The sequence below is a fragment of the Oncorhynchus mykiss genome, chromosome 4, assembly GCF_057628025.1.
Source record: "Oncorhynchus mykiss isolate SJ-2025 chromosome 4, ASM5762802v1, whole genome shotgun sequence".
NCBI classification, from domain to species: Eukaryota; Metazoa; Chordata; class Actinopteri; order Salmoniformes; family Salmonidae; genus Oncorhynchus; species Oncorhynchus mykiss.
In genome coordinates, this window is record NC_143025.1 from 80,038,773 (window position 1) to 80,053,087 (window position 14,315).

The 14,315-nt window shown below is 45.4% G+C and overlaps 1 protein-coding gene across 1 annotated transcript; it reads right to left on the reverse strand.

The window, feature by feature from the left end:
- Positions 1-3,345: 3,345 nt before the first annotated feature.
- Positions 3,346-13,974, reverse strand: LOC110522480 (uncharacterized). The gene is made up of 10 exons (XM_090233113.1): positions 13,678-13,974; positions 13,082-13,411; positions 12,686-12,964; positions 12,419-12,469; positions 11,952-12,008; positions 9,938-10,036; positions 4,757-4,785; positions 4,593-4,640; positions 4,396-4,467; positions 3,346-4,250 (listed from the first exon to the last, which is right to left on the reverse strand). Coding segments are annotated over exons 1-7 (879 nt in total). The 5' UTR covers positions 13,739-13,974; the 3' UTR covers positions 3,346-4,250; positions 4,396-4,467; positions 4,593-4,640; positions 4,757-4,783.
- Between the last annotated feature and the right edge of the window lie 341 nt (positions 13,975-14,315).

The following is a 14,315-nucleotide window of genomic DNA, read 5'->3' on the forward strand; positions in this document are numbered from 1 at the left end:
TCACACCAGATACTCACTGGTTTTCTGATCCATGCCCATACCTTTTTTACATTAGGTACCCCTGTACTAAGGTTAGGCAGGGCTCTGCTTCTTGTAATACTACAAGGTTTCCCAAAGTCCTCAGGACCCTTTACTAACACTTATTTTCAGAATAAATATTCTGCCTCATTATGGCAGATGTTTTCTTAGTAGAACAAAAAGTAAAGAATCAATTTGGGCCTATATAACATTTGAGAATTATACTGCCTCCAACTGAAGAATGGAGTAAATTACTGAATAAAACCCCAATAGGCAATACAAGGTTTTTGAACTCTGTCAAATTCTGGAGTGAATCAAAATGAAACATTCAGTAAAGATTGATTTCCATTTTATTAAGTATATCACTTTAGTCAATATAATTTGAAACAAGAGAAATGCAGGAAAATAATTGCCATGAGTTTATCTGCAAAGCTAAATGTCATCCTAAAAGAAAACTTAACACTAGTGTTCTACCTCATCCATCTAGTATTTAAAAACATATTTTAGTGGCCTGTGTGGTCCAGTGGTTCACTTGTATACAGTGAAAGTATTCAGACCCGTTCAATTTTCTTGTTTTGTGACGTTACAGGCTTATTCTAAAATGGATTCAATAAAACATTTTCCTCATCAATCTACACACAATACCCCACAATGACAAAGTAAAAACAGGTATTTAGATTTTGTTGCGCATTTATTAAAAAATGTAACAAATACCTTATTCACGTAAGTATTCAGACCCTTTGCTATGAGACTTAACATTTAGCTCAGGTGCATCCTGTTTCCATTGTCATCCTTGAGATGTTTCTACAACTTGATTGGAGTCCACCTGTGGTAAATTCAATTGATTGGACAAGATTTGGGAAGGCACACACCTGTCTATGTAAGGTCAGAGCAAAAACCAAGCCATGAGGTTGAAGGAATTGTCCGTAGAGCTCCGAGACAGGATTGTGTCGAGGCCCAGAAAAAATTTCTGCAGCATTGAAGGTCCCCAAGAACAGTGGCCACCATCATTCTTAAAAGTTTGAAACCACCAAGACTCTTCCTAGCGCTGGCTGCCCGGCCAAACTGAGCAATCTAGGGAGGAGGGCCTTGGTCAGGGAGATGACCAAGAACCAGATAGTTACTCTGACTGAGTTCCAGAGATCATCTGTGGAAATTAGAGAACCTTCCAGAAGGACAATCATATCTGCAGTACTCCACAAATCAGGCCTTTATGGTAGAGGGGCAAGATGGAAGCCACTCCTCAGTAAAAGGCACATGACAGCCTGCTTAGAGTTTGCCAAAAGGCACCTGAAGGACTCTGAAAATGAGAAACAAGATTCTCTTGTCTGATGAAACCAAGTTTGAACTACTGGGCCTGAATGCCAAGTGTCACGTCTGGAGGAAACCTGGCACAATCCCTACGGTAACGCACGGTGGTGTCAGCAGCATGCTGTGGGGATGTTATTCAGCCCAGGGACTGAGAGACTAGTCAGGATCGAGGAAAGATGAATGGAGCAAAGTACAGAGAGATCCTTGATGGAAAACCTGCTCAGGACCTCAGACTGGAGCAAAGGTTCACCTTCCATTAGGACGACGACTTTAAGAACACATCCAAGACAACGCAGGAGTGACTTCGGGATGAGTCTCTGAATGTCCTTGAGTGACCCAGCCAGAGCCCAGACTTGAACCCGATCGAACATCTCTGGAGAAACCTGAAAATATCATTGAAGCGACGCTCCCCATCCAACTTGACAGAGCTTGGTGTGCCAAGCTTGCAGTGCCATACCCAAGAAGACTATAGGTTGTAATTGCTGACAAAGGTGCTTCAACAAAGTACTGAGTAAAGGGTATGAATTTACTTGTGTAAATGTGATATTTCCATACTTTTTTTTAGGAACTAAGCAAAAAAATTAAACGTCCCTTTTATCAGGAACCTGTCTTTCAAAGATAATTTGTAAAAATCCAAATAACTTCACAGATCATTGTAAAGGGATTAAACACTGTTTCCCATGCTTTTTCAATGAAACATAAACAATTAATGAACATGCACCTGTGGAATGGTCGATACTAAGAGCTTACAGACAGTAGGCAATTAAGGTCACAGTTATGAAAATGTAGGACACTAAAGAGAACTTTCTACTGACTCTGAAAAATACCCAAAAGAAAGATGCCCAGGCTCCCTGCTCATCTGCATGAACATGCATTAGGCAAGCTGCAAGGAGGAATGATGACTGCAGATGTGGCCAGGGCAATAATTTGCAATGTACGTACTATGAGACGCCTAAGACAGCGCTACAGGGAGACAGAACGGACAGCTTCTCGCAGTGGCAGACCACGTGTAACAACACCTGCACAGGATCGGTACATCCGAACTTCACAACTGCGGGACAGGTACAGGATGGCAACAACAACTGCCGAGATACACCAGGAATGCACAATCCCTCCATCACTGCTCAGACTGTCCACAATAGGCTGAGAGAGGCTGGACTGAGGGCTTGTAGGCCTGTTGTAAGGCAGGTCCTCACCAGAAATCACCGGCAACAACGTTGCCTATGGGCACAAACCCACAGTTGCTGGACCAGACAGGACTGGCAAAAAGCGCTCTTCTCTGACGAGTTGCCGTTTTGTCTCACCAGGTGTGATGGTCGGATTCGTGTTTATCGTCGAAGGAATGAGCGTTACACCGAGGCCTGTACTCTGGAGCGGGATCGATTTTGAGATGGAGGGTCCGTCATGGTCTGGGGCGGTGTGTCACAGCATCATTGGACTGAGCTTGTTGTCATTGCAGGCAATCTCAGCGCTGTGTGTTGCAGGGAAGACATCCTCCCTCATGTGGTACCCTTCCTGCAGGCTCATCCTAACATGACCCTCCAACATGACAATGCCACCAGCCATACTGCTTGTTCTGTGTGTGATTTCCTGAAAGACAGGAATGTCAGTGATCTGCCATGGCCAGCGAAGAGCTCGGATCTCAATCCCGTTGTGCACGTCTGGGACCTGTTGGATCAGAGGTTGAGGGCTATGGCCATTCCCCCCAGAGATGTCCAGGAACTTGCAAGTGCCTTGCAGGAAGATTGGGGTAGCATCTCACAGCAATAACTGGCAAGTCTGGTGCAGTCCATGAGGAGGAGATGCACTGCTGCAGTACTTAATGCATCTGGTGGCCACACCAGATACTGACTGTTACTTTTGATATTGACCCCCCCCACTTTGATCAGGGACACATGATTCCATTTCTGTTAGTCACATGTCTGTGGAACTTGTTCAGTTTATGTCTCAGTTGTTGAATCTTGTTATGTTCATACAAATATTTACACATGTTAAGTTTTCTTAAAATAAACGCAGTTGACAGTGAGAGGGCGTTTATTTTTTTTGCAGAGTTTATATAACTTTGCAAAAATGTCTAAAAAACAGTTTCTTCTTTGCCATTATGGGGTTGTGTGTGTAGATTTATGAGGAAAAAATGATTTAATCAATTTTAGAATAAGGCTGTAACTTATCAAAATGAGGAACAAGTCTGAATACTTCCCAGAATGCACTTTACAGCCTGGGCTACCAGAGTCAGCATGAGTGAATCTGAATCATGCCCTTTTGATTCTCAAACTCTTCCACTTTTCCAGTCTCTTATCTCACTGGTCTATATCAATAAAATATACACATCTTAAAGCGGCAATCAGCAGTTGAAACAGTAACAAAGCACACTCCCCTCCACTGTTTTGCTAAAAATCTGAGGGATGGGGTAGGAGAAATGTAACCACTCTTAAATTCATAGACAGCTATAGACGCAAGGACTGGCCATCCATGATATCAATATTATAGTTTAAACCATGTTTTGAGGCTATACAGTGTGTTTTGTTTACATTTCATTTGTTTACAAATATTGGAGTAAAACAAGCATATATTTTGGGTTCTGATGGGTTATGACAGTTTAACTAAACTCATGAGGCATTTCTACGTTTTATTTTTCTAGAGTCAATGGGTGCATATCATTAATTAATACGTCCAGAAATTGATGTAACTAGTGCAGATTGTCCCTTTTAATAGCACCAAAATCTCTGTTCCTAGAACCAAATCAGGTCTGGAATCAGGGTGTGAATGAGAGAGTGTAGTCTTCATGTTGATGTCTTGTCTCCCTGAGGTTACTTGACAGTGGAGTAGAGGGAGCTGGGGTCAGCAGGGTTCTCCATCTCTCTCCCTCTGCCAGAAGAGGGCATAACTGAGGCATACATCACTGCATCTTTACTGTTGGCCTACACACACACACACACACACACACACACACACACACACACACACACACACACACACACACACCACACACCAAGTGTAGGCTTTAAACAGTGTATAGGAGGGAGAGTGATACCATTACAATATGTTCAGTTTTGCTTCACTTACATCAACTCTCTCAGGGGGATTTTGATTGAAGTGGTCAATGGAGGCATAGGTGACTCTGTCAGCAGGTTGACTCTACAAGGGTCAATATGAAACATAATCTGACCCAGTTGTTATCATGCAATCAGACTAATGTCCAGTTTAAATGATTGTTGCAACATTTCATGTTGCAAACTCCATTAGAATGTTGATGCACTAACCTTGTCCTCATTGGTTGGTGGGGTGGAGTGGTTTACTGCATTCAGACCCTTTATCAATTAATAACAAATGTAATATATTAAAAACAATAGAATTATAGTGCAAACTCTTGGTGTATTATACTATTAGTAAAATAACTGTGTTAATTAAGTCACAGTTCACTCACAATGCTGTTATCAGTTGGCTCTTGATTCTCTGACAAGAACAAATAAAATAAATCAGAAGAATTTCAATGAAACAACTGTCTGTCTCCATGTATTACTGTGTAATTAATGCACTCCATTAAACTCAGAGACAAATGTAAGTCCGTACTGTCTCTGTCAGGTGCGTGAATGAGGACCCAAAAGCGAATTAACAAACAGAGTTTCTTTAATGATGAACACACGTGGGCTCAGATGGACAGGTAGATTCCGACAGGACAGGACAAGGTTGCAGCAAACACGATGATAGTCTGGTTCAGGCATGAGACACACAAACAAGAATCCGACAAAGACAGGAGCAGAAACAGGGAGAGATATAGGGACCTAATCAGAGGGAAAAAGGGAACAGGTGGGAAAAGGGGTGAATGAGGTAGTCAGAGAAGACAAGGAACAGCTGGGGGAAAGAGGGACAGAAACGGTAACCTAGTACGACCAGCAGAGGGAGACAGGGTGAAAGGAAAGGACAGAAACAAGACACAACATGACAATACATGACAGTACCCCCCCACTCACCGAGCGCCTCCTGGCGCACTCGAGGAGGAAACCTGGCGGCAACGGAGGAAATCCTCGATCAGCGCACGGTCCAGCACGTCCCGAGAGGGAACCCAACTCCTCTCCTCAGGACCGTACCCCTCCCAATCTACGAGGTACTGGTGACCACGGCCCCGAGGACGCATGTCCAAAATCCTACGGACCCTGTAGATGGGTGCGCCCTCGACAAGGATGGGGGGGGGGGGGGGGGAAGACGAGCGGGGGAGCGAAGAACGGGCTTGATACAGGAGACATGGAAGACCGGGTGGACGCGACGAAGGTATCGCGGAAGAAGAAGTCGAACTGCGACAGGATTAATGACCCGAGAAATACGGAACGGACCAATGAACCGCGGGGTCAACTTGCGAGAAGCCGTCTTAAGGGGAAGGTTCTGAGTGGAGAGCCAAACTCTCTGACCGCGACAATATCTAGGACTCTTAGTTCTACGCTTATTAGCAGCCCTCACAGTCTGCGTCCTATAACGGCAAAGTGCAGACCTGACCCTCTTCCAGGTGCGCTCGCAACGTTGGACAAAAGCCTGAGCGGAGGGGACGCTGGACTCGGCGAACTGAGATGAGAACAGCGGAGGCTGGTACCCGAGGCTACTCTGAAAAGGAGATAGCCCGGTCGCAGACGAAGGAAGCGAGTTGTGGGCGTATTCTGCCCAGGGGAGCTGTTCTGACCAAGACGCAGGGTTGCGAAAAGAAAGACTGCGTAAGATGCGACCAATAGTCTGATTGGCCCGTTCTGCTTGACCGTTAGACTGGGGGTGAAAGCCGGAAGAGAGACTGACGGAAGCCCCAATCAAACGGCAAAACTCCCTCCAAAATTGAGACGTGAATTGCGGACCTCTGTCCGAAACGACGTCTGACGGAAGGCCATGAATTCTGAAAACATTCTCGATGATGATTTGTGCCGTCTCTTTAGCAGAAGGAAGCTTAGCAAGGGGAATTAAATGAGCCGCCTTAGAGAACCTATCGACAACCGTAAGAATAACAGTCTTCCCCGCTGACGAAGGCAGTCCGGTGACAAAATCTAAGGCGATGTGAGACCACGGTCGAGAGGGAATGGGAAGCGGCCTGAGACGGCCGGCAGGAGGGGAGTTACCGGACTTAGTCTGCGCGCAGACCGAACAAGCAGCCACGAAACGACGCGTGTCATGCTCCCGGGTGGGCCACCAAAAACGCTGGCGAATGGAAGCAAGCGTACCCCGAACGCCAGGGTGGCCGGCTAACTTGGCAGAGTGAGCCCACTGAAGAACGGCCAGACGAGTAGGAACGGGAACGAAAAGAAGGTTCCTAGGACAAGCGCGCGGCGACGGAGTGTGAGTGAGCGCTTGCTTTACCTGCCTCTCAATTCCCCAGACAGTCAACCCGACAACACGCCCCTCAGGGAGAATCCCCTCGGGGTCAGTGGAGGCTACTGAAGAACTGAAGAGACGAGATAAAGCATCAGGCTTGGTGTTCTTAGAGCCCGGACGATAAGAAATCACGAACTCGAAACGAGCGAAAAACAGCGCCCAACGCGCCTGACGCGCATTAAGTCGTTTGGCAGAACGGATGTACTCAAGGTTCCTATGGTCAGTCCAAACGACAAAAGGAACGGTCGCCCCCTCCAACCACTGTCGCCATTCGCCTAGGGCTAACCGGATGGCGAGCAGTTCGCGGTTTCCCACATCATAGTTACGTTCCGACGGCGACAGGCGATGAGAAAAATACGCGCATGGGTGGACCTTGTCGTCAGAGAGGGAGCGCTGAGAAAGAATGGCTCCCACGCCCACCTCTGACGCGTCAACCTCGACAACGAACTGTCTAGAGACGTCAGGTGTAACAAGGATAGGAGCGGATGTAAAACGATTCTTGAGGAGATCAAAAGCTCCCTGGGCGGAAACGGACCACTTAAAGCACGTCTTGACAGAAGTAAGGGCTGTGAGAGGAGCTGCCACCTGACCGAAATTACGGATGAAACGACGATAGAAGTTCGCGAAGCCGAGAAAGCGCTGCAGCTCGACGCGTGACTTAGGGACGGGCCAATCAATGACAGCTTGGACCTTAGCGGGATCCATCTTAATGCCTTCAGCGGAAATAACAGAACCGAGAAATGTGACGGAGGAGGCATGAAAAGTGCACTTCTCAGCCTTCACAAAAAGACAATTCTCTAAAAGGCGCTGGAGGACACGTCGAACGTGCTGAACATGAATCTGGAGTGACGGTGAAAAAATCAGGATATCGTCAAGGTAAACGAAAACAAAGATGTTCAGCATGTCTCTCAGGACATCATTGACTAATGCCTGAAAGACAGCTGGAGCGTTAGCGAGGCCGAAAGGAAGAACCCGGTATTCAAAGTGCCCTAACGGAGTGTTAAACGCCGTCTTCCACTCGTCCCCTTCCCTGATGCGCACGAGATGGTAAGCGTTACGAAGGTCCAACTTAGTGAAAAACCTGGCTCCCTGCAGGATCTCGAAGGCTGAAGACATAAGAGGAAGCGGATAACGATTCTTCACTGTTATGTCATTCAGCCCTCGATAATCTATGCAGGGGCGCAGAGACCCGTCCTTCTTCTTGACAAAAAAAAACCCCGCTCCGGCGGGAGAGGAGGAGGGGACTATGGTACCGGCGTCAAGAGCTACAGACAAATAATCTTCGAGAGCCTTACGTTCGGGAGCCGACAGAGAGTATAGTCTACCCCGGGGGGGAGTGGTTCCCGGAAGGAGATCAATACTACAATCATACGACCGGTGTGGAGGAAGAGAGGTGGCCCTGGACCGACTGAACACCGTGCGCAGATCGTGATATTCCTCCGGCACCCCTGTCAAATCGCCAGGCTCCTCCTGTGAAGAAGAGACAGAGGAAACAGGAGGGATAGCAGACATTAAACATTTCACATGACAAGAGACGTTCCAGGAGAGGATAGAATTACTAGACCAATTAATGGAAGGATTATGACAAACTAGCCAGGGATGGCCCAAAACAACAGGTGTAAAAGGTGAACGAAAAATTAAAAAAGAAATGGTTTCGCTATGATTACCAGAAACAGTGAGGGTTAAAGGTAGCGTCTCACGCTGAATCCTGGGGAGAGGACTACCATCCAGGGCGAACAAGGCCGTGGGCTCCCTTAACTGTCTGAGAGGAATGTCATGTTCCCGAGCCCAGGTCTCGTCCATAAAACAGCCCTCCGCCCCAGAGTCTATTAAGGCACTGCAGGAAGCTGACGAACCGGTCCAGCGTAGATGGACCGACAAGGTAGTGCAGGATCTTGAAGGAGAGACAGGAGTAGTAGCGCTCACCAGTAGCCCTCCGCTTACTGATGAGCTCTGGCTTTTACTGGACATGAAGTGACAAAATGACCAGCAGAACCGCAATAGAGACAGAGGCGGTTGGTGATTCTCCGTTCCCTCTCCTTAGTCGAGATGCGGATACCTCCCAGCTGCATAGGCTCAGCTCCCGAGCCGGCAGAGGAAGATGGTAGTGATGCGGAGAGGGGGGCAACGGAGAACGCGAGCTCCTTTCCACGAGCTCGGTGACGAAGATCAACCCGTCGCTCAATGCGAATAGCGAGTTCAATCAAGGAATCCACGCTGGAAGGAACCTCCCGGGAGAGAATCTCATCCTTTACCTCTGCGCGGAGACCCTCCAGAAAACGAGCGAGCAAAGCCGGCTCGTTCCAGCCACTGGAGGCAGCAAGAGTGCGAAACTCAATAGAGTAGTCTGTTATGGATCGATTACCTTGACATAGGGAAGACAGGGCCCTGGAAGCCTCCTCCCCAAAAACAGATCGATCAAAAACCCGTATCATCTCCTCCTTAAAGTCCTGATACTGGTTAGTACACTCAGCCCTTGCCTCCCAGATTGCCGTGCCCCACTCACGAGCCCGTCCAGTAAGGAGAGATATGACGTAGGCGACACGAGCAGTGCTCCTGGAGTAAGTGTTGGGCTGGAGAGAAAACACAATATCACACTGGGTGAGTAACGAGCGGCATTCAGTGGGCTCCCCAGAGTAACACGGCGGGTTATTGATTCTGGGCTCCGGAGATTCGAAAGCCCTGGAAGTGGCCGGTGGATCGAGGCGGAGATGGTGAACCTGTTCTGTGAGGTTGGAGACTTGGGTGGCCAGGGTCTCAACGGCATGTCGAGCAGCAGACAATTCCTGCTCGTGTCTGCCTAGCATCGCTCCCTGGCTCTCGACGGCTGAGTGGAGAGGATCCGAAGTCGCTGGGTCCATTCTTGGTCGGATTCTTCTGTCAGGTGCGTGAATGAGGACCCAAAAGCGAATTAACAAACAGAGTTTCTTTAATGATGAACACACGTGGGCTCAGATGGACAGGTAGATTCCGACAGGACAGGACAAGGTTGCAGCAAACACGATGATAGTCTGGTTCAGGCATGAGACACACAAACAAGAATCCGACAAAGACAGGAGCAGAAACAGGGAGAGATATAGGGACCTAATCAGAGGGAAAAAGGGAACAGGTGGGAAAAGGGGTGAATGAGGTAGTCAGAGAAGACAAGGAACAGCTGGGGGAAAGAGGGACAGAAACGGTAACCTAGTACGACCAGCAGAGGGAGACAGGGTGAAAGGAAAGGACAGAAACAAGACACAACATGACAATACATGACAGTCTCTCCTCCTGCGTACTATGATGACAACAGCAGTGACACACACCGCTGCTGCCAAAGCCAATCCTACAGTCACCATGAGGAAGAGGTCCTGAGAGCCTGAGACGACCAGAGAGGGGAGAAGGGTCTGGTTAGTGGGGGACCTTGCAGCAGGGCCAGCTCTCACCTTTTGGGGTACCCCCCAACCAAAAATGCTAAAGCCCCTAAAAGGCTAGAGAGGGTATTTCTCTCACAGCAAAACACTTAAGTGGCCCCCATCCTGATGGCGGAGAGAAACATTTACGTTTTAAAGTCAATTTCCTACTGTGTGGTGAATAGAACATTTTGCAGTTTTAAAGGCCCAGTGCAGTCGAAAACATGATTTCCTGTGTTTTATATAAACTCAGCAAAAAAAGAAACATCCTCTCACTGTCAACTGCACTGATCTTCAGCAAACTTAACATGTATAGTATGTATCAACAATAAATGACTGATTTGTTCCATAAAGTTCCAAAAAGCCCATCATTTAGCCACTTGTTGTTAGCTTGTTCAGCCCAGCATTAAATCCTCAAAAAGCACAAGCAATTCCTCCAGACAAAAACTCAAAAAGTTCCATTACAGGTCATAGAAACAAGTCAAATGATGTATGCAATCCATATTTAGGATGTTTTAAACATTAATCAGCAAAAAGGTTCCAACCGGAGAATTTCATTGTCTGAAGAAACGCATTGGAACGCAAGAACACTCTCTCGTGACCGCGCGCAATGAGACCGAGGCTTTCTGCCAGACCACCCACTCAAAGAGCTATTATGAGCCCCTGCTTCATAGTAGAATCTTACAACCAGAATCTAAGGACGGTGACATCTTGTGGAAGCCCTAGGAAGTGGACATCAAATGGCACTGTTTTCAAAATTGAGTTCTCACTTCCTGTTTGAATTTCGTCTCAGGTTTTTGTCTGCCATATGAGTTCTGTTATACTCACAGACATAATTCAAACAGTTTTAGAAACTTCAGAGTGTTTTCTATCCACCAGTAATAATAATATGCATATATAAAGAGTAGGAGGCAGTTTACTCTGGGCACGGCTTTCATCCAAAAGTGAAAATTCTGCCCCCTAGCCCCAACAGGTTTTAAGCACCAGTTGTCAGAGCAACTCACAGATCATTGCACCTGTACACAGCCCATCTGTAAATAGGCCATTCAACTACCTCACCCTCATATTGTTATATTTTTTGTTGTTGCTTGTTTGCACCAGTATCTCTACTTGCACATTCATCTTCTGCATATCTATCACTCCAGTGTTTAATTGCTAAATTGTAATTATTTCGCCACTCTGGCCTATTTATTGCCTTACCTCCCTAATCTTACTACATTTGCACACACTGTATATAGATTTTTCTATTGTGTTATTGCCTGTGTTTGTTTATCCCATGTGTAACTGTGTTGTTTGTGTCGCACTGCTTTGCTTTATCTTGGCCAGGTAGCAGTTGTAAATGAGAACTTGTTCTCAACTGGCTTGCTAGGTTAACTAAAGGTCAAAATAATAAATAAAAAACAGGAACAGTACTCATTTATGTATCTAGATGGCACATGGAAGATGTACTATTTCTGATTAAAATTTTCCTGAGGTGTTGAAGGTGACGTCACCACCATCTTCTGTGCCCTTGTCTTTAATATCTAGTTCAGGAGGAGAAAAACATCTTCTTTTAAATAACTCTTCATCATCAGACACATACAGTAGAGAGCAGTGTGCTTGTTCACTCATCACTGATATCAGGAGTTTACTTTAATGTCATTAAAGTTTAGCACTGTCGTGGGATGTCAGAGTTACATAGACAAGCAGGGATTCATATGGGAACAGAGAAGTGTGAAATGCACAGCAAATGTAAAAATCAAAACATAAGTTAGACTGCATATACACATACTGTATATGCTTTGTGTTGACCCAGGTAATACATCTGACTTTGGCCCCATGCTGTACCACTCATACAATCTACAATACAACTGAGAAGGGAAATAGTATTAAATACAATACCAGAAGAAGATGGGGAGGTGGTTGACAAGGCTGGTCTTGCAGTAGAAGCTGTACTTCCTGGATAGTAGTTGAAAACAGAGTGACCACTTTTCATCGGTGAATAATGGTGACATCACAGTACAGAATGGATCCACAACTCACTCTGTGTTGCCTGTAGAGTTCTCTACTCAATCTGTTACATCTTTCTCCAATGTCTAGAGCACTAGACAAGCAGTACTTCCTATTAATACGTTTGGGGCTGTTTTTACATGACCAGTCATACTGTTGTGGAGTACTGCTAGTTGTCTTGATGGGAATTAGAGAAGTCACACCAGAACTGTCTGAAAAACATATATTCAAGTGACCTTCTGGACCCAGCCTCAAACCCTGACACAGCAAGGAAAACACAATACCCAGTTCTATGTATCCAGAGGACAGATAAAACATTTACTATATCTGCACACATCATACAGATGGGAGTATTTTACCTGGGACACTAGAGATGACATCATCACTATCAGTGGTCTTTTCTTCAATATCTAAATCAGTAGGAGATGAACATCCTCTTTTAGTTTATTAAATAACCCATCATCATCATCATCATCATCAGACAGCAGGAGGATTCAAATCAAATTCATCATCAATCATTTATATCACTAATATCAGGATAAAGGATCAGGTTTGATATTAACTTAAATATCATCACAGATCTTGTAAACTTATTCATATTATAGGAGCATAACAAGAACACATACCTGAGAATGTGGAGGTGAAGTCAATGGAGATCTTCACGTTTCCCTTTCCAGTCAGCGTGCACGTCCACTTCCTGTTGTTGTCCTTCTTCTGGAGTGTCACAGACAGAGTGATGTCACAGGAAGAATCCTGTGTGACCTGGGCATTAGTACCTGTTTTAGGGACCCAGCTGAGACTAAATCTTGACCGGCACGTTCGATTTCCCGTATCGGTGAGCAGAGAACACCGTAATGTCATAATTACATTAGGCTTCAGATCTGTCACTGGTGTGGTAGAGGAGACTGGGAAAGAGAAAAAGGTATACAGTATTTGTTGGCTGTTTTCACATTACATATGATTATTAACACCACACTTATACAAAGTGACATTTAAACTCTGATTTAAACAGTAATACTCACTAGTTAGAACAGACAGATCAACATCAGCATCACCTCCATGTTGTGGTCCAGTCTCTGTAAGGAACTGTCGACAGATGTAGAGTCCAACATCCTCAGCTCTGACATCACTAACATGTAGAGAACAGTTAGACCCTAAACTCAGTCTGTCTGCTCTCTCTGTCTGGTCACTTTTGATCTTCCCCAATGTGACCTTTTGAATAGTACCAGTAGATCCAGCTCTGTTATAGATCCATATAGTTGAGGAACAGTCTGGATAAACCACATTGTTACACGGCAGACTGACATCATCTCCCACTCTGGAGAACATAGAGAGAGTTTCTCCACTGACACCTGGAAGGAGTATGACATCAGATAATTATTAACTGGTAATACAGGTGACATTATATTTCATAGGTTTTCTTATTGATATTCTTCAGTATGAATAATAGTGTAATATACTGTCTATTATACAATAGTGAAGATAAGAGTAAACAAATACACAATAGAAATGTCATCATAATGTTAGTCAAATGTAAACTGAACAAGTTTGGCCGTGTGAAATAAATGTGTTCTATGATCTCTAATGACATATTCTTACTCTCTCTCCTCTGTCTTACCTGATAGCAGGTACAAAACGGTCACAAGCAATCCCAAAAATGATTGAGGGACATCAGCCATGATCCTCTCTCTCTCTCTCTCTCTCTCTCTATCTCTCTCTCTCTCTCTCTCTCTCTCTCTCTCTCTCTCTCTGTCTCTCTCTCTCTCCTTTGTCTCTGTGTCTGTCTGTCTCTCTCTGTCTCTCTGTCTCTCTCTGTCTCTGTGTGTGTATGTTTCTCTGTCTCTTTCCTCTTTCAGAGTGTCTCAGCACTATGAGTTTCTCACCATACAGCAGCATCTCTATTCATCACTATAGCATCACTTCCTCAAAGTGGTCATGGTTTTAATCTAGTTTCTGACACCTTGGTGAGAATCCTCCAGCTCACCAGCAGTTGAATGCCTTCTACACATGTATGAGAGCCTTTATTAGTGATGCAGGGATTTGGCATTAATGTGGTCATATTCAAGTGGCAGTCGGTGCTGTTTAATTGGATGATTCATTCATATTCCAGTCACCCAGCTCAGTGTAACATCGATAAGTTTAGGCTACTACATGATACTAGAATGAATAAACCCCTGATCACGTGCAAATTAACAAAATCAATATTGTTAATTCCTTCTCGCATCTACACTCTCCTCCTTTCACCTTTTCCCTTCG

Coding starts and splice junctions, on each gene's coding strand:
- LOC110522480 (XM_090233113.1), bottom strand. CDS start 13,738: ATGGCTGATGTCCCTCAATCATTTTTGGGATTGCTTGTGACCGTTTTG. Junction 13,412..13,677: donor CGTTTTGTACCTGCTATCAG/GTAAGACAGAGG, acceptor TACTCCTTCCAG/GTGTCAGTGGAGAAACTCTC. Junction 12,009..12,418: donor TGTCATCTCTAGTGTCCCAG/GTAAAATACTCC, acceptor ACTACTATCCAG/GAAGTACAGCTTCTACTGCA.